We start from the raw sequence: 27,132 nt of genomic DNA on the forward strand, positions 1-27,132 counted from the left end.
TAAGCTTCAGCAGTCAGGCTGCTTTTAGAAACAGAAACAAGGCTTGTATATTTGTTTCAATGTTGAAAATGGGACATGCTCCTTGTAGAAAACCTGGAACATACAGTGTAGTGGAAAGAAGAAAACCCATCAGGGTTAGCTATTTTTAGTTTATTATCTTGTAGTTTTTTGCAAAATGTAGTTATGATCATATAACACGGATTTTGAATTCTGATTTTTTAATTATAACGTTATGGTAAACATTTGTAATGTAATTAAACTTGAATCCCATTTCTCTCTTTCCCATTTCAGTATTTATTGAATCCATTCTCTTGAAACCAGAAAATTATAAATATATTTAAACTTTTACAGACAGTTTTTTATGTAAATGTTTCATACGTTAATTGTTCCAGAATAGTTGGGCATTTAGGTTATTTCTACTTATTTGCGTATTAGAAACATAATTGCACTGAACAACTCTTTAGTTCAGTCTTCATGAATATTCATAAGTGATCTTTTGGGCAGTGCTTAGGACATTTTGGTTCTAGATCACACTCTGCCCCTTTTCCCTTCTGCAAAGCATAACTGCCGAGTGTAGATGCTAGAGTCAGATGACCTAGATTAATTCCTGGCTACATCGTTTACTGTCTGTGTGACCTTAAGCAGATTATGTAAACATTCTGAGGCTCAGTTTTTCTAGCAGTTAAATGATGGCAACAGTAGTTTCTGCCTTGTAATGTATGACAGAATAGGATGGGCTATTCTACCTATAATACCTAACACATGCCTGGCATGTCGTAATCCTTAAATAGATGTCATTATTTTTAGTGTTACTATCACCAGCCTTACAGGATTATGATAAAGACTGAATGAGAAAAGTGCTTTGCCAAATATGAAATGCCTAACAAGTGGAGGATATTATGATTTTAGTGATTTGATCTTATTTGGAAGCATAAAACCTCCTATGTGCTTAGTTCAGGTTTTAAGAAGTGAATTTCTGGAACAATGCCAGGTTGTGTAAGATGGATGAAACATTTGTGTGCTGATGTCTCTTGGTAAAGTCTCTGCTCTCAGCCTCCCCTTTGGTATTAATGCGGGAAGTACTCTTGTCTCGTAGAGCTCTGGCTGGAGTGGCTGCACGACGAGATCAGCATGGCCCAGGATGGCCTGGACAGAGAGCATGTGTATGACCTCTTTGAGAAAGCTGTGAAGGATTACATTTGTAAGTTCCCGTGGACTTTTTTAGGATATCTGAAAATGTCGTGTAGATCGGTCTGCTGTTGAGGACTATATCATGAGATGCTGCTACCCAGAAAAGGGAACGTTAGTCTCACAATTAGCAAGATTTAAGTTCAGTCATCTTATCATTGTCTTTGTTCTGTAATTGGGGAAGTTTAGTTTTAAAATAAAAGTGGAAGAAGCACCTGTAGTAAGGGAATGAATACGCTCACACTCAGGATGTGTTGACAGAACTTACATGGTATTTCCTGCTGATCTTTTATACATTGAATAGGTTTTTAGAGGTTTTGGACAAGATGCTTTAAAAAAAAAGATGAAAACATTAAAAGAAAACCTTTTTATTTTGAAGTAATTATAGAGTCATAGGAAGTTACAGAAATAGTACAGAGAAGTCTTGTGTACTCACTTTACCCAGTTTCCTCCAATATCTTGTTTCTGTAGTACAAAATCAAAACCAGGAAAATGACCTTGGAACAATGGGAAAAAAAGACATTTTATTACATGTGTAGATTCATCTAACCACTGCTGCAGTCCAGATACAGAATCGTTCTGTCCCCACAGAGACCTCCCTCGCCTGCTGGTATTGACATCTTACCAGTGCAAGTGGAGTATAGAAGACTCACCTCCCTTTAAGTCTCTTTACCGTCCCCTGTATATAGTATAAGTGTCTTAACTATTCTCTGTATGTGAACTGGGGACCACATCAGACAATGCTGTGGACAAAATGCTATTAAAAAGCGTTTTAAGGCTGGGCGTGGTGGCTCACACCTGTAATCCCAGAACTTTGGGAGACTGAGGCTGGTGGATCACTTGACATTGGGAACTCAAGACCAGGCTGGCCAACATGGCAAAAGCCCGTCTCTGCTAAAAATACAAAAATTAGCCAGGCATGGTGGCAGGTGCTTGTAATCTCAGCTACTCAGGAGGCTGAGGCAGGAGAATTGCTTGAACTGAGGAGGTGGAGGTTGCAGTGGCTGAGGCTGTGCTACTACACTCCAGCCTGGGCAACAGAGTGAGATTCTGTCTCAGAAGAAAGCATTTTAAGGCCAGGCTTGGTGGCTTATGCCTGTAATCCCAGCAATTTGGGAGATCAAGGCAGGCAGATCACTTGAGCCCAGGAGTTTGAAATCAGCCTGCCCAGCATGGGGAAACCCCATCTCCACTAAAAATACAATTAGCTGGGCGTGATGGCATGCAGGCCTGTAATCCCAGCTACTCAGGTGGCTGAGGCATGAAAATTGCTTGAACCCAGGAGGCGGAGGTTGCATTGGACCAAGATTGTGCCACTGTACTCCAGCCTGGGCGACAAAGTAAGACTCTGTCTCAGAAAAAAAATTAAAAAAGGCATTTTAAAAATTTCCCCTTTCAGACTGGGGGTGGTGGCTCACGCCTGTAATCCCAGAACTTTGGGAGGCTGAGGCAGGTGGATCTCGAGTTCAGGAGTTTGAGACCATCCTGGCTAACACGGTGAAACCCCATCTCTACTAAAAATACAAAAAACTAGCCAGGTGTGGTGGCGCACACCTGTTGTCTCAGCTACTCGGGAGGCTGAGGCAGGAGAATCGCTTGAACCCAGGAGGCGGAGGCTGCAGTGAGCCGAGATCATGCCTCTGCACTCTAGCCTGGGTGACAGAATGAGACTCTGTCTCAAAAATCAAACAGACAGTTTCCCCTTTCAGATTTCATATCCTCTTCCTTGTTGATTTCCCACTGGGAGCAGTCCCCCTTGTGAGAAGCATTGCTACTTACCATATAGACTGTTCTGAGATAGAGAGTTTTTTGTGTATCTTTGCAAGCTAAAAATAATTCACAGTTTTTTGGTTTATGATCTGTATAATGAAAATAAGAGGTGTTTTATGAATATACAAGTATAGTATGTGTGTGTGTGTGTTTTCTTTTTTTTCGAGAGTCTCGCTCTGTCACTGAGGCTGGAGTGCAGTGGTGTGATCTCGGCTCACTGCAACCTCCCCCTCACCTGAGTTCAAGCGATTTTCCTGCCTCAGCCTCCCAAGTAGCTGGGACTACAGGCGCCTGCCACAACGTCCGGCTAATTTTTGTATTTTTAGTAGAGACGGGGTTTCACCATATTGGCCAGGCTGGTCTCTAACTCCTGACCTTGTGATCTTCCCGCCTCAGTCTCCCAAAGTGCTGGGATTATAGGCGTGAGCCACTGCACCTGGCCAAATGTATTTTTAAAAACTATACCTGTACCTCTGCTCTGTGGCCCATGAGTCTTCTTTTAGAACCACTGATAATTTTAGCAGTGCATGGTGTTCCCATGATTTCTGATGATCCTGTTACCCACTTCTTTCTCTCTCACAGCCATTGTTAATAGCACCAGTTATCTTTTTCTGAGGATCTGTGGTCTTCCCCAGACTGTAATTTTTTTGGTCCTTTATGGTCATCTCTGCTGTTAGGCCTTCACTGTCATTTAGTGCTGCTGTCTGAGAACTTTTTTGGTAGGCACATTTCTTTTGTTTTGCATCAGTTTTGATATTTGGGTATTTTATATCCCAAACTAATTGAACACTTCTTATTTTTAGGTCCTAACATTTGGCTAGAGTATGGCCAGTACTCAGTTGGTGGGATTGGTCAGAAAGGTGGCCTTGAGAAAGTTCGCTCCGTGTTTGAAAGGGCTCTCTCGTCTGTTGGTTTGCATATGACCAAAGGACTCGCCCTTTGGGAGGCTTACCGAGAGTTTGAAAGTGCGATCGTGGAAGCTGCTCGGGTGAGTACCTGTGGTTGTCTCTGAACGGGCTGGGGCTGTCTTTGTAAGTCTCCTTGGAAGGATTATTTTGAAACACATGTCCAGGATGAATCTTGCAGTTCATATAGTTAACCAAATGGTCTTTGCCAATCCCTTAGTGGTTGGGTGATAGATAACCTGTTTTTATACCCCTTCTAGCATTTGGTACAATATGTATGGCAGAGGTTGTATACAATTTTTTAGCTTGAACTGAAAATTTGTTGAGATATTTTTTGAAGTAGAAAGAACCAGAGTTGGCCAAGTACGGTGGCTCATGCTTGTAATCCCAGCAGTTTGGGAGGCTGAGGCCAGAGGATCGCTTGAGTTCAGGAGTGCAAGACCAGCCTGGGCAATATAGTGAGACCCCATCTCTACAAAACATAAAACATTAGCTGGGTGTGATGGCATATGCCTGTGATCCTAGCTACTCAGGACTCTGAGGTGGGAGGATTGCATGAGCCTGAAGCATGAGGCTGTAGTGAGCTGTGATCACACCACCGCACTCCAGCCAGGGTGACAGTGAGGACCCTTCTCAAAAGAAAAAACAACCACAGTTTGCTATTTACTACTAATTTGCTTCTTTAGCCCGTAGCTGGCTTCCTTTCCCCTTTTGACCGGGAACAAACCTTTGATTCACAGCTTGAGAAAGTCCACAGTCTTTTCCGGCGACAGTTGGCGATCCCACTCTATGGTAAGAGAAACTGACATGTCAATAGCCAGCCCTCTGTGGTTTTTAAAATACTTTGGGGGAACGACATGTAGTTAGACCTTTCCCACCATCCTGTGAGGCAGGTAAAGCTTGTGTTCTCACTGTCCTTGGATATTGTCTCTCGGGATGAGGTCCTAGGTAAAAACATCTTGAATGTTAGTGCTTAAGAGGGTTGTGAGGGTCAGAAGCAGGACTGGAAGCCAGACTCCCTGATTCCCAGGTGAGAGCTCTTTTCTCCTTTGAGACCTAGCTGGAAAGGCAGAGATAGGGTCTCTGAAAGGAATAGTGAATGACACCTGTATTTTTGGGGAAAACGTCATTGAACAAGAGTTCCATTATAATCATTTTATCTTCATAAGTAATCTCTTCCGTAACAGCAGGAATTTTACGTGGGTTTAGATCATTCCTCTGTGGGAGGGATTTGGTTCAGAAGTGCAGTTGATTGGAAGTACTCATAAGTGAGTTTCTTGGGGGTTGGTAAAGAGTTTCCTTATTTGGTAAATACATTTTGGCAATCTAAGCCTTTGAGTCTTTGGAGCTGTGAGTGTATGTGTGCTGGGAGGATTTTTCTGAGTATGGGAAGAGTTTGGCATGGCTGTTGTGTTCGTTCCCTAGACACGGACATGTGTTGTACATACTCAGAACCTCTGGGCAACTTTATTGGAGCCCAGGTGTAATTTCTCTTCATGGTTTATTGGATTTAACACGTTATAAAGTAGTTGTCTAATCAAATGATTGAGTGTCATGCAGCAAAGGCTAGAGCTGAGCTGGCTTGCAGATTTCACTTCACCTACCAGCGTGAAACAGCCTAGCATAGTGATTAGAGTGTGAACTTGAGCCAGACTGCCTGGGTTCACAGCCTTGCTCTACCATTAACTGTAGACAAGCAGCTGAACCCTCTGCTTCAGTTTCCTCAACTGCAAAATGAGGATCACAATAGATAACTTAGTAGAGTGGAGCTGACTGAATGAGTTAATGGATGTGAAGTGTTAGAACATAGGCAACACTGGGTAAGTGTTGTTAAATTGTTGCTACCAGTGTCATTGACTGATTAATTATAGCTGGGAGGGTTGCCTGGGACATTGTTTTGAGACAGATTCTGCAGACAGGTTTGGGCTCAGCAGAAATCAAAATCTGATCAGTAAGAGCTGCCATGGCCACAGATGTGGGAGGGGCTAGTGGCACCTGAGTCTCATGGTTTAATCTGTATTTGGGTTGATAAAGCCCAATGGCAACACCCACGGGGCTGAATCCATCTTTCAATAGATATGGAGGCCACATTTGCAGAGTATGAAGAATGGTCAGAAGACCCAGTACCAGAGTCGGTAATTCAGAACTATAACAAAGCACTACAGCAGCTGGAGAAATATAAACCCTATGAAGAAGCACTGGTAAGTGTTGACTTTAGTAAACCTCTCTCTACAAACCTTTCCCTGATGGATAGTTGCAAGTTAAACAGTATCTTTAAAATGTTTTGTTGTGAAATATATAGAGTGTATAAATGTATACATGCAGTTTACATACTAATAATAAAGTGAACATCCATGTACCTACCACCCAGGTTAAGAAATAGAACATTGCCAGTACCTTAGAAGTCTCCTATGTGCCCCTCTCCGATTGCCTCCTCCTCCCTCTCCCGAGAGGTAATCACTTTCCTGACTTTTGTGATAATCATTCCCTTGCTTTTCTTTATAGTTTTACAAGCTATGAAAGTATCCTTAATTAATATATTTAATTTTGCTTGCTTTTGAACTTTTATATATTGGAATCATGCTGTATATTTTATTTTCATTGAACATGCTTTTGGGTTTTACTCATGTTGCTAAGTATAATTCCAGTGCATTTGTTTTCACTGCTGTAAAGTTGTCTGTGTACTGCAATGTATTTATCTATGTTGCTGGATAGTTGGGTCATTTCCAGTTTTTTGCTAGGAGGAGGAGCGGTGCCACTCTGAATATTCTTGTGTGTGTCTCCTTGTACACATGAGAAAGAGTTTCTCTAGAATACTTAGGAAGGACTTTCCTGGATCGTAGTGTGTTGTTAAAGTGTTTTCCACGTTATCAGTTTGCACTGCTGTGAGCATTATCTGAGAGTTCTCGTTGCTTGTGCCAATCTTGGATATTGGACATACTTAAATTCTGCTTAATTTGATGAATTTGAAATTGTAGTTTTAATTTGTATTTCCCTGGTTACTAATGAAGTTGAGCATCTTTTCACGTGGATTGGCCATTCAAGTTTTTGTGCGTGTTAAAGTCTTCAGGCTGGGCACAGTGGCTTATGCCTATAATCCCAGCACTTTGGGAGGCGAAGGCGGGAGGATTGCTGGAGCCCAGGAATTTGAGATCAGCCTGGGCAACGTAGCATGACCCTGTCTCTACAGAAAAAAAAAATTAGTCGGGCTTGGTGGCACGTGTCTGTGTGTCTGTAGTCCCAGCTACTCCAGAGGTGAAGCCCAGGAGGTCAAGGCTGCAGTGAGCTGTAATCATGCCACTGCATTCTCACCTGAGTGACAAAGCAAAACCCTGTTTCTTAAAAAAAATGTGTTTGGGCCGGGCGCGTTGGATGCTTGTAATCCTAGGAGCCCGAGGCAGGCGAATCACGAGGTCAGGAGTTTGAGACCAGCCAGGCCAACATAGTGAAACCCTGTCTCTACTAAAAATACAAAAAATTAGCTGGGCATGGTGGCTGGTGCCTGTAATCCCAGCTATTTGGGAGGCTGAGGCAGGGGAATCGCTTGAAGCCGGAAGGTGGATGTTGCTGTGAGCTGAGATCATGCCACTGCACTCCAGCCCGAGCAACAGTGCAAGCCTCTGTCTCAAAAAAAAAAAAAAAGTCTTTGACCCATTTCCCTTTTGATGTATCTTTTTTCTAATTGATTTGTGGGAGTGCTGAGTCTTAAGTCTTATTTTAGGCTGTATGTGTTGCAGATTTTCTCCCTAGTTTGTTGTCTTTTCACCTTTTTTTTTTTTTTTTGGAGACACAGTTTTTGCTTTTTCACCCAGGCTGGAGTGAAGTGGCGTGATCTTGGCTCACTGCAACTCCCCTGCCCCCGCCGCGCCCCTGCCCCGTTTGAAGCGATTCTCCTGCTGCAGCCTCCTGATTACCTGGGATTATAGGCCCTCGTCACCACGCCCGGCTGATTTTTGTGTTCTTAGTAGAGATGGGGTTTCACCATGTTGGCCAGGCTGGTCTCATACTCCTGACCTCAGGTGATCCGCCTGCCTCAGCCTCCCAGAGTGCTGGGATTACAGGCATGAGCCACCGCGACGGCATTTTCACTTTTTTTTTTTTTTTTAAATGGTGTCTTTTGATGAACAGTTCTTAGTGATAAATCCAATTAGATTAAAATTCTTTACCTTTTGGTTGTGCTTTTGTTGTGCTTATTTGAAAAATATTACCTAGTTAACTCTAATTTCTTATAAAAATTTTATAGTTTTCTGTTTCATATTTAGGGCCTCATCCACCTGGAATTGATTTTTAAGTGGTATGAGACTGGGTCTGGTTTCATTTTTCCATATGGAGAACCAGTTGTTCTAGTACTGAGTTTGATTATTCCTTCCTGCCCTCACTGATGTGCAGTGCCACATCTGTCATAGAGTAGCTGTCCATGTATGTGTGGGTCTTTCTCCTGGATTTTCTGTTCTGTCCCACTGGCTTATGTTACACTGTTGTAATGATGAGAGTTATAATGTTTTGCTCTTGGATAGGGTGAGTCCCATCCACCTTGTTCCTCTTCAAGAGTATCTTGGCTTTTTTTTTCTTTAGCCTTCAATGCTTCCATCAGATTTAGAATCAGCTTTTGTAGTTATGTTTTTAAAATCTTTTTTTTTTTTTTAATTGGAATTGTATTGAACCTGGAGATCAGTTTGGGGAATTGGGGACGAATTTACATGTTCCAATCTATGAACATAGTATAGGTTTCTGCTACTTACATCTTGTCTTTCTGTAAAGCTTTATAATAATAATGTAAATTTGTCCAGTGTCTTCAACATGTGACCTTTAGAGTCCCCTGCGAGGGAGAGTTGCTGGTAACAGATTTTCTCTGTTCAGAAAGGTCTTTACTTCCCTTCTTGAAAATTATTTTCTTAGGCTATAGAATTCTAGACCAACAACAGCAACAAAAGAATTCTGGATGGACAGTGTGTTCTCAGCAATTGATTGTATCTTTCTGTCTTCTGATGTCTGTTGTTGCTGTTGAGAAGTCAGCGGTTTATATAAATCTTGCTTCTTCAGAGGTAGTCACTGTTTTTTCTCTGACTGCTTTTAAGATCTCATTGATTTGGTTTGCTGTCCTCTGATTTCATTGCAGTAGGTCCATGTGTGGACTGGCTTGAGGTTTTTTGGGCTTTTTGACTGTTTTTTCTATCTTTCTTTGCCAACAATAGGATTGTGAAGATCAAATTCTTAATATATGTCAAGCCAGCAAAAGGTTAACGTTTACTTAGCTTGCCACCCTCATTTAGATTTTGTCCTTAGTCCTTAGTATTTCTTGTTTCTTTGCCAGTTTGTTGATGAATTTTAAGAAGATATTATATTTAATTTAGTAGTTTTAGTTGTTTTGAATGGTACAGTGTGCCTGGGTAACTAATTCTTCCTCGTTACTAGAAATGGAGGCTGTGAAACATCCCCTTTCTGAGTACGGAGGCTGTGTGTTTTCTTACTCTTCTGCACTACTACTTCCTTTCTTTTTCATGTGTAAATGATTTGCATGTACCTGTTCTTCTCAAAACTTCAATCATTCAGTTATGTCATGGCCATCAGCAAAATATGCCTGAAGAGAAAACATGTCGAATAAGATTTTTTTCTAAAAAGAATTTGATCGTATGTCTTTGGATCATTAAACATTCAGCACAGCTGCCTCCATCTTCTGCATTTACCTACATTCTTCCAGGAACTGATATTTGGAATAAGAAACCTGAAATAGCATCAGGCACCACGATTTTCCAGTTTGGTTGTATTAACTCGACTCAGTAGTCCAAGAACATGACTTCTGGTTTGGAAGGGTGGTTAACAGTGGTCACTGGCAAAGATGTTGCCTTGCTCTTTCACTCAGTTCTCGATTGATGGGCCGCTTAAATTCCCTGTGGTCTAGGAATGGATTTAGAAAAGGGTTTATGGAGCCTTTGTTATGACTGCCATGAACTGGCACTTTGGACCAGATGAGAAGACTCTTGTTGTGCTCAAGAAGTTGTAGAGGCCGTAGTGGAGTGGTTCTGAGAGTGAGGATTTGGCGATTCGTAGTTACTGTAGCCAGTTTTGCCAAAATTTATCTTATTTGCAGATGTGTTGTGCTTCCTGCCAGTAACTCAATTCAACTTTAATACAATTTTCCTGTACTCCAGTTGCAGGCAGAGGCACCAAGGCTGTCAGAATATCAAGCATATATCGATTTTGAGATGAAAATTGGCGATCCTGCTCGCATTCAGTTGATCTTTGAGCGCGCCCTGGTCGAGAACTGCCTTGTCCCAGACTTATGGATCCGTTACAGTCAGTACCTAGTAAGATCACTGTTCTAATTTCATTTTATTTTTGCCAATATTTATAATCTACTTAGAGTGCCAGGAGTTTGTTGTATATGGCCCTGCTCTTGCTTTTCCTCCATCCACTTTTTCTCCTCTTTGCCAACTCGTTTAGGAAGTTTTAGTGTTTCAAGTTATTTTAAAATGGTCACTAACTGTAAGTAAAATTAGCATATAGTCTGTGTTGGGGACTTAAAACAAATTGATATTTTTCTTTTAACTTTTTATTATGGAAAAAATGTAAACATATAAAAGTAGACAGATCAGTAAAATGAAACTTCCTGTACCCCTCACCCAGCTTCAACAATTATTAACAATTACAGCTTTAGTTTACTTTGATCTGTAGTCTCACCTACTTGCCCTCTATGTGTTATTTTGAAGCAAATCCAGAAATGATATTTCATTGGTAAATATTTCAGTATGTGTATATAAAATATTTCAGTGTATATGTATAAAATGATCCAAATGAGGTCTATCCAGTAGGGTTGGCTGACGTCTCTTAAGGCTGTTTTAACCTATAAGTTGCTTCTGTCCTTTTCCTCCACTCCCCCTAGTGATTTTTTTGTTGTTGTTGTTGAGGAAACCAGGTCACAAGAGACGTTTATAAGGACATTTCTTTCATCACTTGGTTGTGCTGGCACTGTCTTGTTGATGGTGAATTCTTAATAAAGTTTAATTTCCTAATTCTGGAATTCTTTCTCATAGGATCGGCAACTGAAAGTAAAGGATTTGGTTTTGTCTGTACATAACCGCGCTGTTAGAAACTGCCCCTGGACAGTTGCCTTATGGAGTCGGTACCTCTTGGCCATGGAGAGACATGGAGTTGATCATCAAGTAATTTCTGGTGCGGATGTTTTTGTGGGAGAACTTCTAAGCTATTTGTCCCAAGTGAGATACAGAGAGCGGTGACAAAGTCATTACATCAATGTTCCCTGGGGTTTTCTTTGCGATATGGAGTGTAGTGACAAAAAGGGCTCTGAGAGATGAACTGGTTATATTTGTGGCTTCTTTGAGCTTTTTAACATGCTAATATTCATTGCATTTTCTAAGAAGTTGTAGTCTTTTCTCCAGACTTCCTTGACCTGGAACTCTTCTTGCAGGACGTCTTGTGAAAGAAGTTTTTTCTAGAACACAGTCTGTAGAGTGTTGTAGCACCTTCTCTCTTCAACATTCCTGTCTAGCTCATTTCATCCTGTTGCATCTATTAGTCTTTAAAGTCATGTAGTGTTTTATAGTCAGTAGAATGTAGTAACTTTATATTAGCTTCCATTTGAATTGGTAACAAATCCTGACTTTTTCTCCAACTCCAGTAACCTTCGAGAAAGCTTTGAATGCTGGCTTCATCCAGGCCACTGATTATGTGGAGATTTGGCAGGCATACCTTGATTACCTGAGGAGAAGGGTTGATTTCAAACAAGGTATTTAAGCGCATGTTTTTCACTTCAGAGCTGAACATGTTCTTAACACAACTTTTGGCGAGATGTCCCAGTTCCCCAGATACATTGTGATTCGGCAAATGATGTAGACTAGGCATTGGTGACTTTCTCCCCCAGAAATCTTAGCGATTTCTATCTTTAACAAGTCATGCTGTGGATTGTAAAGCAAGAGAGTAATGGTTTATACTGGCCTCTGCCAGCCTCTTTAGTCTTAGCTCTCATTTCTCTTTTCTGGTCTTTTTGTTTATCCTACATACTTCTTGAAATAAGACTGCTGTGTTTTAGAAAAATGTTTGTACCTCTTTGGGATCCTCTGCCCCTTCATGTCCCCCCCCCCAAAACAGCCAGAAAACCCCTAACTTGTAATTGCACACTCATGTCAGCTGTCACCTCATACAGGTAGCCTTTAGCCATTCTTCTGTTTGCCTGTGTCACCCCAGCTGGGGGAGACTCCCCCCACACAGCACCCTGTGTTCACCTTTTTCACCGTGCTGTCCATACTCTACTCTGTTCTAATTTCTTTCTCCCTGACTATGTGATGAGGGCAGGAATTGGCAGTTTTATTTCTGTGTCCCCTGCATGATGCCAGGTACATAATGGGTCTCTGGGCAGTTTCAGCATAGGATGAAAAACAAGACAAACAAAGCTAGGCTATGTGGTTTCTTAAAGCCTTTTTTTGCACTTTCCACTAGACTCCAGTAAAGAGCTGGAGGAGTTGAGGGCTGCCTTTACTCGTGCCTTGGAGTATCTGAAGCAGGAGGTGGAAGAGCGTAAGTATGCCCCAGCCTGTGGTTTTGCCCAGTTGTATTTCCTGGTCTGTACTATTTCCTGGTTGATGTACCTTTCCAGCTAGAGGCTATTTGTCTCCAAGTTCCTTTCTAATTTTACTAATTCTGTTTTTGAAGGTTTCAATGAAAGTGGTGATCCAAGCTGCGTGATTATGCAGAACTGGGCTAGGATTGAGGTAAACGTTTTCGACAAATCTACCACTTTCACCCACCATTGTTGAATGGCATCCTATTAAACCTTAATTAAAATTGAGTCAGAATCCCAGATAATGGCCTAAGCTCTATAAGGATTTATGTTATTTACCTAGGTAATGGTCTAGGCTCTACAAGGATTCATGTTATTTACCTAGCTTGACACGTTTGTAAATATGTTGGTGAAAATATTAGCTCCCAGCTAGAAGTTGTGCAGTAAATGTTTAAATGCTAGGTATTCACTCGTTTACTTCCGTCTTTGCCTCTTTGCTTCATTTGTGAGAGCACAGTGAGCGTGTACTGTTTGTCAGCACTGTACTAGGTGCTGTGGGAATAAGAATTCCTGTGCTAGTAAGGCTTCTATCTAATGTAGAAGACAGATTCTTTGACAAGTAATTAGAGGATATGATCATTTGAATGTCTCTACTGGGTCAGGGGCTCCAAGGTCAGTAAGACACGGAACCTGCCTTGATCAGCAGGTAGGATTGTAATAATTCTAATCATGTTTTCTCCTCTGAGGGAGCGTCAGATAGAAGAAACTAACATTTGTCAGGTAGTTTCTATATGGGATGCTTATTTCTTAACCATTTTAAAGATGAGAAAACTGAGAATTACAGGTTGCCCAAGTCACAGTTTGTAAGCATTAGTAGCAGAGTGTGCATTTAATACTAGAGCAGCCTTTTTTTTTTTTTAATATTGTCTCTCAAACACTTGTAGTTAAGCTTGATAAAAATAAAAAACAAATGACTATCCAGTACTGTCGCATAAGTACTGCGTGCTGTCTCTCTCAGTTCTCAGGAAACATAGGCAGATTAGCTTGTGGCTGCAGAAAGGCTCAAGTGTTTGGGCTGGGCCGTTTACCACTGGAGGGAGGCCTGGGGAATGCCCAGGGACATCTGTAACAGTAATAGTTGTGGGGTGCCTTTTATGTGTGTCTGTTGGAAGTATGTTGTATGATGGGTGTCGACATCATAAGGTTCAGGTCTCCTAACAGCCTGCTGATGCACTTTAGGCTCGACTGTGCAATAACATGCAGAAAGCTCGGGAACTCTGGGATAGCATCATGACCAGAGGAAACGCCAAGTACGCCAACATGTGGCTAGAGTATTACAACCTGGAAAGGTAACTGATCTCGGGGTGGGGAGGGAGGCAGTGCTTGTCAGCTGTGTACCCGTCTTCACTCCTGGCTGACTCCTACCAGCTTGGACTAGCTCTTTAGAACTATTCATTGCATAACATTGCTACATTGCTGGGGGTTTAGAACTTCTTTCATTCTGTCTCTTTCAGTAGTGGGTACATTTTTAATTTTTATCATATTTTGTGCCTTGAACTCTTATAGCTGTGCATTTCTTTTAATTTGTTTTTGTTTTGATTTTTGGGCATGATATTTTATTTGACCTTTTGGAGCTATTTATTTTTTATATTTGCTTTTATAGCAAAGTAGAAAATACTAAAAAGCTAAGAGAAAAAAAACTCAAATTACTGACTCAGTCATAACCATGACTCATTCTTTGAGACTTTTCTATGTTTAAATTTTTTTGTAATGAAAATGCAATTATAGCATACATGTGTTACAAGCCTTTAAAACTGTTTGAATGAAATAAGATATGCCTAACAATATTTATAACATGGGGAAAACATAAAGAATGTGAGCACCTTTTCAGTCTGTCTTGAACATTGTTCGTTGCATAACATTGCTACATTGCTGGGGGTTTTTTTGAATGTTTTTTAAATAAAAAACACTGTGTGCCCATATTAGTCAGAATACTTACAAAAATATGTGATAGAAAGCGACAGTTTCTTTTCTTTTTTGGGGGGAGGTGGGGAGTCACACTCTCACCCAGGCTGAAGTGCAGTGGCTCAGTCTCAGCTGCAACCTCGCCCCCTGGGTTTAATCTGTTCTTCTGCCTCAACCTCTTGAGTAGCTGGGATTACAGGTGTGCTGGTACCACCACACCTGGCTAATTTTTGTATTTCTTTTTTTTTTAGAAGAGACAGTTTCACCATGTTGGTCATGCTGACCTCAAGTGATCCTCCCGCCTCGGCCTCCCAAAGTGTAGGAATTACAGGCGTGAGCCGCCGTATCTGGCTAAAAGTGACAGTTATAATCCCACCCCAGAGAAAACCACTGTTAAAGCTTGTTGAATATTCCCCTAGATCAGCAGTTCACAATTTTTTTGGTCTCAGGATCTGTTTTCCATTCTTAAAATTGGAGGATCCCAAAACACTTTTAATGTATGTGAGTTATATCTATTGATATTTATAATTTATAAATTGAGAAATGTAAAAAACATTTTCATTCATTTAAATATAACAAATTATTTAGCATTAATAACTTTTTTGAACAGTGACTGTTTTTCAGACTCCAAAATAATACAGTGAGAAAAGTGGCATTGTTTTCTATTTTTGCAGATATATTTAGCCCGGCCTAGTAGAAGACAGCTAAATTCTCATGTCTGTTACCGATTCTGTCTGTTGTGATCTGTTGTTTTCATTGAAGAGTGTGATAAGAGGTTAGAAAAGAAAGGTATTTTAGAAGCATTTTCAGATAATCGTAGGTATTCTTCTTTCATACATATTATAGCAAAACTTCAGTGTTGCATGTGGAATCTAAAACCATATTGACAGATTCTGTTACAGTAATACCCATTTGTCTATTTTATCTTTTACACGATGCCATAATTCTACGACATTATTTGGAAAAATCCCAATTCACTAAATCATGCAGCTCTTTCAAATGTTGACGTATTTTCTTCTATAGTATTAAAAAATCGTATTTGTTCATATCTGTACTGATCTTAGTAGAAAAGTATTTTAAGTAGGAAGCTGTCAGACTTGTGGTGGCAGATACAAGTTTTCCAAATTTTTTTTTTTTTTTTTTTTTTGAGACGGAGTCTCGCTCTGCCGCCCAGGCTGGAGTGCAGTGGCCGGATCTCAGCTCACTGCAAGCTCCGCCTCCCGGGTTCACGCCATTCTCCTGCCTCAGCCTCCCGAGTAGCTGGGACTACAGGCGCCCACCACGTCACCCGGCTAGTTTTTTGTATTTTTAGTAGAGACGGGGTTTCACCATGTTAGCCAGTATGGTCTCGATCTCCTGACCTCGTGATCCGCCCGTCTCGGCCTCCCAAAGTGCTGGGATTACAGGCTTGAGCCACCGCGCCCGGCCAAGTTTTCCAAAATTCTAATTTTCACTTGAAAGCTTGAATTCTATCACATACAACAAATACTGTCAGTGGTTTTCCCCAGAGTGGCAGCCTCACTTTGTAAATTTTCAAAAACGTCTGCCAAATACCCAGGTCTGAGTAACTGTCTGTGGTTTGTCACTCAAGTTTTCTTTCAAGTAAAAATGGTGTCCTTGAAAAAAGTGACTTGATCAGCTCGCAACTCAAATGGTAATATGTTTTTTTTTTTTGCAATCACCGTTGTACTTCAGTATGAGAAGGGCTTTAAGTGTACTTAGTATTTCATCACATAGTGCATTAAAAAGATTTCTGCTGCCTTGATTTGTGCTAAGGGCCACCATTACTTGTGCACTGTCTTGAAGATGTCAACACAGTGAAAAAGTCCAGTAATGTCTTGGTATTATTATTATAAAAGGAGTTTTGACTTTGCAGGCCTCCTGAGAGGCTCTGGGAGAGCCTCAGGGGTACATGGATCCTACTTTGAGAACCAGTGCTCTGAACTTTTTTCTGAGTATCATAATATGTATATATAATTATGTATATTTAAAATGTTTTAAAAACATATACGAATACACTGTTTCATAACAGTTATGATTAACAGAATTGTTGTGTAGCTGTTGTGATTAGCAGTGTACAAAAAAGATCTGTTGGCGACCAGCCTGGCCAGCCTGGTGAAACCCTATCTCTATTAAAAATACAAAAATTAGCTGGGTGTAGTGGTGGGCACCTGTAATCCCAGCTACTTGGGAGGCTGAAGCAGGAGAATTGCCTGAACCTGGGAGGCAGAGGTTGGAGTGAGCCGAGATCGTGCCATTGCACTCCTACCTGGGTGACAAGAGCGAGACTCTGTCTCAAAAAAAAAAAAAAGATTTGACTCTAGATATGAAATTTGACACTTCCCTGGATTCATGACTCTCCCCTCAGTAGGACTCCATAGTAAAATTTCCCTGGGGACTGTATCAGGTTACAGAGAGCTGTTGGACTCCCCCGCCATGTGCCGCACATGTGAGTGCTGTGAAGGCAGAGTGGTGGTTGCAGATCCCATTCTCAGGTACGCTTTCCAGTAGCCCCTGCATGGCTGAGGGAGACAGTGCTTCAGGGAAATCCTTAGTAGGTGACTGTAGAGACTGTGGAAGGAGAAAGCATCGTGGATAGATCTGAAAGCAAAGGTCTTCTCAGAAGCTAGAGTTCCTGAAGAGTTTCTACCTGGGAGAAGACGGCCTCTCTCTTTGAGTGCCTTCCACTTTGTGTCCTGGTGGCAGCAACTTTTTGTTTTCTGCCTTAGAGCGCATGGTGACACCCAGCACTGCCGGAAGGCCCTGCACCGGGCTGTCCAGTGCACCAGTGACTACCCAGAGCACGTCTGTGAAGTGTTACTCACCATGGAGAGGACAGAAGGTGGGACCCCCGGCTTTCTTCTGGCTTGGAGCCTAATCCATTTGCTGTTTGGTCTCAAGTAGGAGCATCTGGTTATAGTCTGGCGACAGACTGTGTTTACGCTGCCACCCCTTAAGTGGTGCCCTATGATTAGATTGTCACAAGTGTCCTGAAAATGAGTCCTCCTGCAGCTCTTCTCAAATTCTGCAGCTACCAGGAGGACTATGTGATGTCACTGTAGCATAGAGTTCTAATTCTTTGTTGGGGGGACTGTGCGTTCGATGTTTAGCAGCATCCCTGGCTTCTAGCCCTGAAATGCTAGTAGCAACTTCCTCACTGCAACCAAACATGACAACCAGAAACGTCTGTTAACATTGCCAAATGTCTCTTGATGGGCGGAATCCCTCCTTTGAGAGCCACTGTGCTCTAGTACAACGTCTGTCCAACAAAGGACCTTGGAGAGGCAGATGGCTCAGTGTGTTCTTTGCATCCCTTGTTAAATTTCAGAGCCTTCAGATAGAAAAATAATATGAACTTATCTGTGGGTATTGGTCTGGATTTTGAGTATGGATCCCTCAGAACTGGGAATCAAAGACCACCAAAAAATAAGAAATAAATGCTTCAACATTTGAGTAGCTCTTAAAATTCTTCAGTCTTAATATAAATGTACTTTTTGCGTTAGAACGTTTTCATATTCTTTGCCGTCTAGAGCCCTTAATAGATCATATTCTGGTTTTCAAGTCTCTCCTGAAAGGGAAGGGACATTTTAAACCCACTTAGAAGGACTATTTGAATTCTGAACTTCAGTGCTACATGGATTACATTTTCTTCTTATTTGATGGGAGAGATCTCTTCTGGAGGTATAGAGAAATTAAGAAAAATTTATGTGATTGTATCCTTCAGAATCCTAAAGAGTGAAAGTTTTGCTTCTCTTTCTTTCAAGGTTCTTTAGAAGATTGGGATATAGCTGTTCAGAAAACTGAAACCCGATTAGCTCGTGTCAATGAGCAGAGAATGAAGGTAATGACAGTGTTTGTTTGAAGTCTTTGGCACCTCTGGTAGCTATTTTGGCTCGGTTTGGTATGGATGTTTCTTGTCAAGACATTTTACATTTTCCTAAGTGTCTTTTACTCAGTACTAATTATAAAATATTTAGATCAATGCTTAAACCTGTCTTTTTAGATTGTTCTAAAACTTCAGCCCCAATATTAAGTACTTGTTTCATGTAGTGAGGGAATTTTGACTCTAAAATTTACTAGAATTGATGAAAAAGAATAAAGAAGAGTCTCACTTAGCCTAGTGAGTGGAACATGAACACCCCTAACTTATTTAGGGCTTTAGTTTTATGGATTTTTTTTTTTTTTTTGATACGGAGTCTCACTCTGTCACCACCAGGCTGGAGATCAGTGGCACATATTGGCTCACTGCAAGCTCCGCCTCCCGGGTTCACGCCATTCTCCTGCCTCAGCCTCCTGAGTAACTGGGACTACAGGCTCCCCACCACGCCCGGCTGATTTTTTTGTATTTTTTTAGTGGAGACGGGGTTTCACCATGTTAGCCAGGATGGTCTCGATCTCCTGACCTCGTGATCCACCCACCTCGGCCTCCCAGAGTGCTGGGATTACAGGCGTGAGCCAATGCCCCCGGCCAGTTTTATGGATTTTTTTTCGCTTCCTTTTGATGAGTAATGATTAGGGTGAGGAAATTGCTAATATTAACAGAGACATCAGATCCAGAATTCTGAAGAACCTGAATGAGCCCTGGTGTGGAACAGCTGTGAGCCTGTCCACATTTTTCTGCAGATCTCTGCTTTTCATTTACTAATGAACTTCCACTCCCTCTCCCCTTTCATGACAAATCAGTATAGTGAATGTAACTGCCACATCCAGCGATGCATCATCTTCCCATTTTTCTAGGCTGCAGAGAAGGAAGCAGCCCTAGTGCAGCAAGAAGAAGAAAAGGCTGAACAACGGAAAAGAGCCCGGGCCGAGAAGAAAGCGTTGAAAAAGAAGAAAAAGACCAGAGGCCCGGAGAAGCGCGGAGCAGATGAGGACGATGAGAAAGAGTGGGGCGATGATGAAGAAGGTAAGGAGCTCTTGAGAAATTGTGTTTTGAAACGTATCAAAGTTAGAGAAGTTGCGAAAACAATACGAAGAACTTTCTTCCCTGTACCATTTGAGAATACATTACCAGCTTGATACCCATCACCCTTTGATCACTGTTAGGGTGTATGTCTTACAAACAAGGGCCCTCTTCTCCATGACTAGAATGCAACCATCAGAGCCTAAGGGGTTAGCTACTCCCATCTAATCCTCAGACCCCAGCCATAGGCTCCCATTTGTCCTGATAATGTCCTTTGTAGTGAAAGGATCCGGTTCAGGATGCACTGTTGTGTTTAGCTGTCTTGTCTCCTGGATCTCCTTCCGTCTGGAGCACTCCTCAGCTGTTCTTTACTCTGATGACCTGCACTCTTGGAAGGGGACAGGCCAGTTGCTGTGTTGTGTCCCTCAGCCTGGGTGTGTCTGATGCTCCCTAGGGATTGGATTCCGCTCATGCATCTCGGGCAGGAATAGTGCACAATCGCTCCTGTGGCCTGCTCATTGAGTCCCGTCAGGTGGACTGTGATTCGCTTTGTTCCACTGCTGGCGACAACCCTTTTGATAATTATTTATGTTGATGCTCTACTTATCCCAGGTTTGGCTAGCAAGAGTTCCATCACACAGGCTTCTGTGTCCCTTTGACCTGTCCCCTTGTTCTTTAATCATTTCCTTACCTTCTGGCACACAATACCCAAGGGTCATCTTGTACTTTCCATAACTCAGTCCTGGAATCCATCATTTCTCCAAGGTTCCTTTGAGTGATGAGTGGTATTTAGGAGGTGCTGGTTGTGCTCACCGCTATTGGGTATTGTTCCTAGGCCTGAGTGGTCGAGGGTAGGGAGAGAGAGAGTGTGTGTGTGTGTGTGTGTGTGTGTGTGCGTGTGTGCGCGCGCGTGCATGTGTACGCAGATATATTTATGTCTGTATTTACTTCTGTAACTATTTGTGTATGCTGAAAATCATGATTTCACACCAGTACCTCCAGTTCCAGTCTAACACCACAAGGTTCCCTTTCGTACTTGCAACGCCTTTCTCTCTCTTTTTAAAATTTATTCATTTATTTTTGAGACAGTCTCGCTTTGTTGCCCAGGCTGGAGTGCAATGGGGTGATCTTGGCTCACTTCAACCTCCGCCTTCTGGGTTCAAGTGATTCTTGTGCCTCAGCCTCCCAAGTAGTTGGGATTACAGGCACGCACCATCACACCTGGCTAATTTTTTGTATTTTTAGTAGAGATGGGGTTTCGCCATGTTGGCCAGGCTGGTCTTGAACTTGTGGCCTCAAGTGATCCACCTGCCTCGGCCTCCCAAAGTGCTGAGATTACAGGTATGAGCCACCGCACCCAGCCATGTCACGCCGTTTTCTGACCTTGAGAAACTTGGCTGCCTTTATCCTCAGCACCCTCACTTATTCCACCCAGCCCCTGTAGGTGTGTAATCAACTTCCTGTCCCTGCCTCCCCTTCTCACGGATGCCGTCCCCACCCTGTTTGGTCTCCCACACCCGGGGTCAGGCACGGCTCTGCATGGACACCCTTGCCTCCTTCTCTCAGGCTTCCAGATCTAGGCTGGGTCCCTGCCACTGCCCCATGCCTGCTCGTCGTCTTCCTTCCATTCAGGCTCTAGCATCCCACACCATTGCTGCAGCCCCTACCCTGCACAGACCTGCCAAGCTTGGCCCTGCTTTTTTTTTTCTTTTTGAGGGAATCTCGCTCTGTTGAGGCTGGAATGCAGTTGCATGATCTTGGAGTATAGGAGAAGATCTCGCTCTGTCCAGGCTGGAGTGCAGTTGCATGATCTCGGCTCACTGCAACCTCCGCCTCCTGGGTTCAAGCGATTCTCCTCCCTCAGCCTCTTAAGTAGCTGGGATTACAGTTCGCCCGCCACCACACCCAGCTAATTTTTGTATTTTACTAGAGATAGGGTTTCACCATGTTAGCCAGGCTGGTCTGGAACTCTTGACCTTAAGTGATCCTCCCGCCGTGGCCTCCCAAAGTGTTGGTATTACAGGCATGAGATACTGCACCCAGCCTTGGCCCTGCTTTTAATGGTTCTGACTTAGTGGAATTTTCCAGCAGTGTTTCTTTCACCCTTGTAATTTCAGGGATGGGCGGCTCTGGGTCATATTTATTTCAGAGAGTCAGTCAAGGTAAAGAATTGTCTCTGGTGGCTGGGGTGGTAGCTCACGCCTGTAATCCCAGCACTTTGGAAGGCTGAGGTGGGCGGATCACCTGAGGTCAGGGGTTCAAGACCAACCTGGCCAACATGGTGAAAACCTGCCTCTACTAAAAATACAAAAATTAGCTGGCCGTGGTGGTGGGCGCCTGTTTTCCGAGCTACTCGGGAGGCCGAGGCAGAAGAATCACTTGAGTCCGGGAGGCGGAGGTTGCAACGAGCTGAGATCATGCTGTTGCACTCCAGCCTGGGAGACAGAGCAAGATGCCGCCTCAAAAAAAAAAAAAAAAAAAAAAAAAAAAAAAGAATTGTCTCTGGACGTGAAAGGACTCTCTGTACACTTTCTTAGTACAGATGTGTGAACCAGAGAGAACTGGGAATGGAGTCATCCATCGTTGAGTTGACCTTGCTTGCACACCTTGTTTGGGCTGTCCTAAATGACTGAGGGTGGCTTATTGCTCCTCTGGCCTCACAGTTTAGCAGAGTAAGGCAAATGTGATGTGTGACCGCAGTGTCGTGTGATCAGGGCATGGCGTGTGATCAGGACTGTGGGAGATGGAGTTGTTAATACTGGTGGAGGCCAAAGAAGGCACTAGTGGGTCAGCTTCATACTAGGAAGACTGTGGGGAAGAGATGCGGCATCCAGGGGGAAGACCGAGTGACTGACTGGCAGCAAGAAGGGAAGGGCTGAGCTAGACAGGGAGCCAATGTTAGCACAGCCTGAAGGCACAGCACAGCCTGGCATTCTCTGTGAGCAGCAGATAATTGGGTTTGAACTCGGATGCGTGGGAGAGGGATGGGGCAGTGGTTGAGGAGGCTGCAGTGGTAGGTGGGCCAGTCAGCTGGACCCAGCCCAGGGACACTCTTGAATACAGTAGCAGTATGCAGGGCTTACATTGCATTGTAAAGTCAGTGGGTGAACTGATGGGGAGGTCTGTTTGCTGGAGGCTGATGTCTGTTGAACTTCAGTACTGGCCCTGTGGAGGCAGTGGTGAGGACAGACTGCAGTAGAAGATTGTGGTTAGATTCTCTTAAGGACACAAGACCTTACTGAAAGTGTTTTAGAAACCACAGACCCTTTGTAGTGCTTTTCCTAATGTGCTCCCTGGGGCACAGGCATCAGTCACTAGGGTGCTTTTCCAGTGCAGATTCTCCTGTCCTATCCCACCCCTGTTGACCTGGGCTTTTTAGGAGAGGGGCCCTGGAATTTGCCTTCTGAACTTTGAGATCCACTGACCTTTTGTATAATTTGCCTTTTGTATAATTTAAGAGTGGACAGTGGGGATTTATGTTGTTACTTCCACCTGATTGAGCCCACTTGCCCGAGTGTAACTGGGGCACAGAAAGTTGTGGGACAGGTCAGGTGGGTCACAAAAGACTTCTCAGGGGTGATGCTTGCCTCACCTCTGTTCAAGCTCCCTGAAGAGAAGTAACAGTTAACCATGGCTACTTTTCTTTTGAAAACCTGTAGAGCAGCCTTCCAAACGCAGAAGGGTCGAGAACAGCATCCCTGCAGCTGGAGAAACACAAAACGTAGAAGTAGCAGCAGGGCCTGCTGGGAAATGTGCCACTGTAGACGTGGAACCCCCTTCGAAGCAGAAGGAGAAGGCAGCCTCCCTGAAGAGGGACATGCCTAAGGTGCTGCACGACAGCAGCAAGGACAGCATCACCGTCTTTGTCAGCAACCTGCCCTACAGCATGCAGGAGCCGGACGTGAAGCTCAGGCCACTCTTCGAGGCCTGTGGGGAGGTGGTCCAGATCAGGCCCATCTTCAGCAATCGCGGGGATTTCCGAGGCTACTGCTACGTGGAGTTTAAAGAGGAGAAATCAGCCCTTCAGGCACTGGAGATGGACCGGAAAAGTGTAGAAGGGAGGCCAATGTTTGTTTCCCCCTGTGTGGATAAGAGCAAAAACCCCGATTTTAAGGTAGGTTTATGGAAAAAAAGAATACCTTTCATCATGGTTGCTTTAGACAGGCACTTTCTTCCTGCAGCAGTGATATTTAGGGTAGACATGGAAGTTTTATGCTGTGTTTGGATGTAAACTTCCTTGTGAGCCAAGGTCGGTCCTGAGCCAGCTGACTGAGGTCTGACTCATGGCATGGCACCTTCTTGCTGGGTGCTTAGTAATGACAAGGGACTGTGCTGAATGCTTTATGTGTGTCACCTCATTGACTCCTCATCAGACTCTGTGAATGGCCACTTTTATTCTTGCCGTTTTACAGAGGAAGACATGGAGGCCTGGAGAGGTTAAGTGACTCACCCCGGTGGCCCCGTTAACAAGTTTCAGAGCATGGCTTGGCTCTAGTCTGCCTGGCTGGGCTGCTCCTGGGGACAAGGCTGGTGTCGAGGAGTCAGGTGAGCTGGGTCATGCCTCGAATCATGGTTTTTCTCTGTCTTCTTTCTTCCTATAGGTGTTCAGGTACAGCACTTCCCTAGAGAAACACAAGCTGTTCATCTCAGGCCTGCCTTTCTCCTGTACTAAAGAAGAACTAGAAGAAATCTGTAAGGCTCATGGCACCGTGAAGGACCTCAGGCTGGTCACCAACCGGGCTGGCAAACCAAAGGTCAGAGTCAGAGCAGATTGTGCCTTGTCTTCAAGGCTTGGGCAAACTTCCTGTCTGTCTCTGTTCAAAGATGATTTAGCCTCTAGAATGGGTTCCTAGTTTGTCTGCTGAGAAACAAAAGTTTCTCAGCACAGAAGGATCTGCACATTTAGCTCTACTTACATTTGGAGTCAGATTAACTGGTTTGTAGTTAATTGTGCTAAAAAGAATAGAGCAGTTGGAAATAGATGATCATGAATTCACCACACTGTGGCCCCTGGCTGTGGGGCTTGGGGAAGCCCTATGACCAATAGCACATGGGCTTTGGGGTGGGCACCCTCCTGCAGCCTCTTCCCTCTGTCCCAAGCCTCTCTTTCCCTGGGGCCTCCAGCCAGGTCCCTTGAGTCCCTCCATTGCAGTGCCTCTTCTGCTGTCCTTCCTTCTTGCACGCTCAGTCTCCTGCTAAGTCCTGTTGTACCCCATTTTGTGTAGTAAGTGGTTTTGTTGTTGTCTACCCACCGCCCACTCTCCCTCCCCTTTATCCAGGTTAATGGAGAGAAAAAGAGGATGAAATGAGGGAGTGGGTGAAGGCACAGAAACATGAGGGCTCACCTGGGCACCTGGGCTGCTGGCCCTGTGTCCCATCCACCTCTTGGTTTATTTGCTGGATTTATACTGGTCCGTCTGTCTGTTTCCTTCTTTCTACTTCTGCAGCACGTACAAGGTGTACTGAACTTGGAAGGGTTATCTGAAGTTACAGTGCGTAGCAACAGTTGGGAAGGAGAGTAGGGTGGGGAAATAAGCCTGTAGACAGAGGATGCAGTGGTGGGGAAGGTAACCTGTTGGTTGGTCATTTGCTGTGGCCTGGTCTGCTGGTCTCCAGGAGGAAGCCCAGTGCCTGCCCTGCGGGAGGAGGTTGCGTCCCTGGTCTGTGGGATCTGACTTGGTTCTGAATCTTGCCTCTTCCAGGGCCTGGCTTATGTGGAATATGAAAATGAATCCCAGGCATCGCAGGCTGTGATGAAGATGGACGGCATGACTATCAAAGAGAACGTCATCAAAGTGGCAATCAGCAACCCTCCTCAGAGGAAGGTTCCAGAGAAGCCAGAGACCAGGAAGGCAGCAGGTGGCCCCATGCTTTTGCCGCAGACATACGGAGCGTAAGTGCTTGCATGGTAGACCAGTGCGAACTTCGTCCTGGCTGGCACCAGTTCATGGACCATAGGGAGAATAACCCGGGATGAATTAGTTTCCTGTTAGGACAGAAAAGCCAAGACGCGCTATTCCTTGTGGTAATCACTGTGGTTCCACTGGAGCAAGGCGTCCAGAGCAGGATGCAAGCCTAGGCAGTGACCTCTGCCTGGTACTGGCCAATTTACACTTGTCATTTATTTCAGACAAAACTAAAGGCAGTGATTATTTTCAAGTCCCCTTTGCCAGTTGGAGCTGTGTTTAAAATGAAATCTTATACCCACGTGTGTGCCAGTCTACAGCCCTAGCTATATGATCCACATAAGCTGTGCTTTTCGCCTGCCAGGGATGAGGAGGAGATAGCAGAATTGCCGGGTGACTGGCGAGGTCTGAGAGGTGATAGTCACACTGATCCCCTCTGAGTGCGACTGGTGCTCAGGGTTGATCTTTGCCAAAACTAAACAAGGCCAAGTCTGTTGAAGCAGTTTTTACTTAACAGCCAGAATTAAGGAGGCAGGAATTATCTCATCCTTTTTTTCCCCCCTTTTAGCTTCTGATTATATTTAAAACTATCTTGGCTTATTTTCACAAATAAATGAGGGGCCACAAATTGTTGCTTCAAAAGGTGCATTCAGTGTTTGCTCTTCTAGGAGGGGGAAGGGAAGGACGCAGCTGTCTCTACTGCCTCGTGCCCTGCAGCGCCCAAGTGCTGCAGCTCCTCAGGCCGAGAATGGCCCTGCCGCGGCTCCTGCAGTTGCCGCCCCAGCGGCCACCGAGGCACCCAAGATGTCCAATGCCGATTTTGCCAAGCTGTTTCTGAGAAAGTGAACGGGACTCTGGGAGACAGGAAATGCCTTACTTCACTCTGGCCCGGCAGACCTCCCACCAACCAGCGGTGCACTGGGGATGGACAGGCCTGGTGTGCTGCCCGCTCGCAACCACAGATGGCTCCTCTGCTTTAGACAGAAAGGGGGAAGGGGTTCTAAGTCAAGAGCCTTTCAGTGCTCCCTCATATTGAGGGCAGTGGCAGAAACGTGACCACTCTGCAGGCTCCCTGGGCCCAGGATGTGGTGTCCCAAGATACTTTTGTATCTTGAAGACTGAGGCACAGAAGCGAAATGAGAACGCGGTTTTTGAGGCGCAGTTGTCCAAATGCTTCTGGCCAGCTCCGGCCCCTTTTTGTATGACTCTTCTCTTCTGCCCTGCACAGCACACGTGCCCGTCATTCTTTTAATTTTAAAAGATGAAATGGCAGATGCTAGTAATTCACCAGAATGGCCTATTATGGGGTTGGGTCTGAGGGAAGTCATCTATAAAACATTGGCTGGATTTTTGTTCAAGGGGGCTGTGCATTTTTATATTATGTATTTGTAAATGACATGTCAGCCATTGTTTCATGTTTCCTAAAAGCAGAATATTTGCAACATTTGTTTTGTATAGGAATTATTTGTGCCACCTGCTGTGGACTGTTTTCTTTGCCTAGTGACTAGTGACCTGTGTTGTCTAAACATGAGTTAACAGCCCTTTGGTTTTGTTTAATACCATGTCACATGCAAACTTCAATTCTCCCCATTTAGCTTTATTAAACTGAAGTTCTCTTCAAAACTTCTTGCTGAATGGTACTCAGATGTGCATTCACATACAGATGTGTTTTGAAGTGAGTGTACCTTGCTTTACCTAATAGATGTGTAAATAGAACTTCTGTAAGTCAAATCCCATTGTCACTTTGATTTAAATTATTTCAGCTGTGATGTGTCTTCAGTTTTTATACAATTCAGTTTATAGCAGTTTGACACTGGAGCTTTTGAGCTTTTTTACCTCACATCTTTTATCAAATATTTATTGCTTTGAAAACAGCATTGCCAGTTCAGTAGGGGAAGCTTACTTTATTAAGACACTCTGGAGAAAGACGTCAGGGAATCCTTGTGTATGTCATGGGAATCAACTCCTCATTTATCT

The 27,132-nt window shown here is 43.8% G+C and overlaps 1 protein-coding gene and 1 long non-coding RNA gene across 3 annotated transcripts in view; one reads left to right on the plus strand and one right to left on the minus strand.

The window, feature by feature from the left end:
- Window positions 1-17,322, minus strand: LOC117089459. Its single transcript, XR_004439608.1, has 3 exons — window positions 17,172-17,322; window positions 1,625-1,685; window positions 1-93 (listed from the first exon to the last, which is right to left on the minus strand). It is a non-coding gene; the product is annotated as an uncharacterized LOC117089459 (long non-coding RNA).
- The window catches only part of SART3 (spliceosome associated factor 3, U4/U6 recycling protein), a 39,837-nt gene extending 12,925 nt beyond the window's left edge, over window positions 1-26,912 (plus strand). The window contains exons 3-19 of one of the 2 annotated variants that reach the window (XM_033220752.1): window positions 1,097-1,201; window positions 3,762-3,946; window positions 4,604-4,655; window positions 5,940-6,064; window positions 10,016-10,171; window positions 10,898-11,036; window positions 11,503-11,610; window positions 12,321-12,398; window positions 12,534-12,592; window positions 13,621-13,730; window positions 17,076-17,188; window positions 18,111-18,187; window positions 19,084-19,252; window positions 22,909-23,363; window positions 23,851-24,003; window positions 24,952-25,142; window positions 25,824-26,912. In XM_033220752.1, the coding sequence (XP_033076643.1) occupies window positions 1,097-1,201; window positions 3,762-3,946; window positions 4,604-4,655; window positions 5,940-6,064; window positions 10,016-10,171; window positions 10,898-11,036; window positions 11,503-11,610; window positions 12,321-12,398; window positions 12,534-12,592; window positions 13,621-13,730; window positions 17,076-17,188; window positions 18,111-18,187; window positions 19,084-19,252; window positions 22,909-23,363; window positions 23,851-24,003; window positions 24,952-25,142; window positions 25,824-26,001 (2,453 nt within the window). In that variant the 3' untranslated portion in view covers window positions 26,002-26,912. Of the gene's footprint in view, window positions 1-1,096; window positions 1,202-3,761; window positions 3,947-4,549; window positions 4,656-5,939; window positions 6,065-10,015; window positions 10,172-10,897; window positions 11,037-11,502; window positions 11,611-12,320; window positions 12,399-12,533; window positions 12,593-13,620; window positions 13,731-17,075; window positions 17,189-18,110; window positions 18,188-19,083; window positions 19,253-22,908; window positions 23,364-23,850; window positions 24,004-24,951; window positions 25,143-25,823 lie in introns of both variants that reach the window. The other variant, XM_033220751.1, reaches the window with a different exon arrangement.
- Window positions 26,913-27,132: the final 220 nt, after the last annotated feature.

The sequence above is a fragment of the Trachypithecus francoisi genome, unplaced genomic scaffold (assembly GCF_009764315.1).
Source record: "Trachypithecus francoisi isolate TF-2019V2 unplaced genomic scaffold, Tfra_2.0 Lachesis_group11, whole genome shotgun sequence".
Classification (NCBI taxonomy): Eukaryota; Metazoa; Chordata; class Mammalia; order Primates; family Cercopithecidae; genus Trachypithecus; species Trachypithecus francoisi.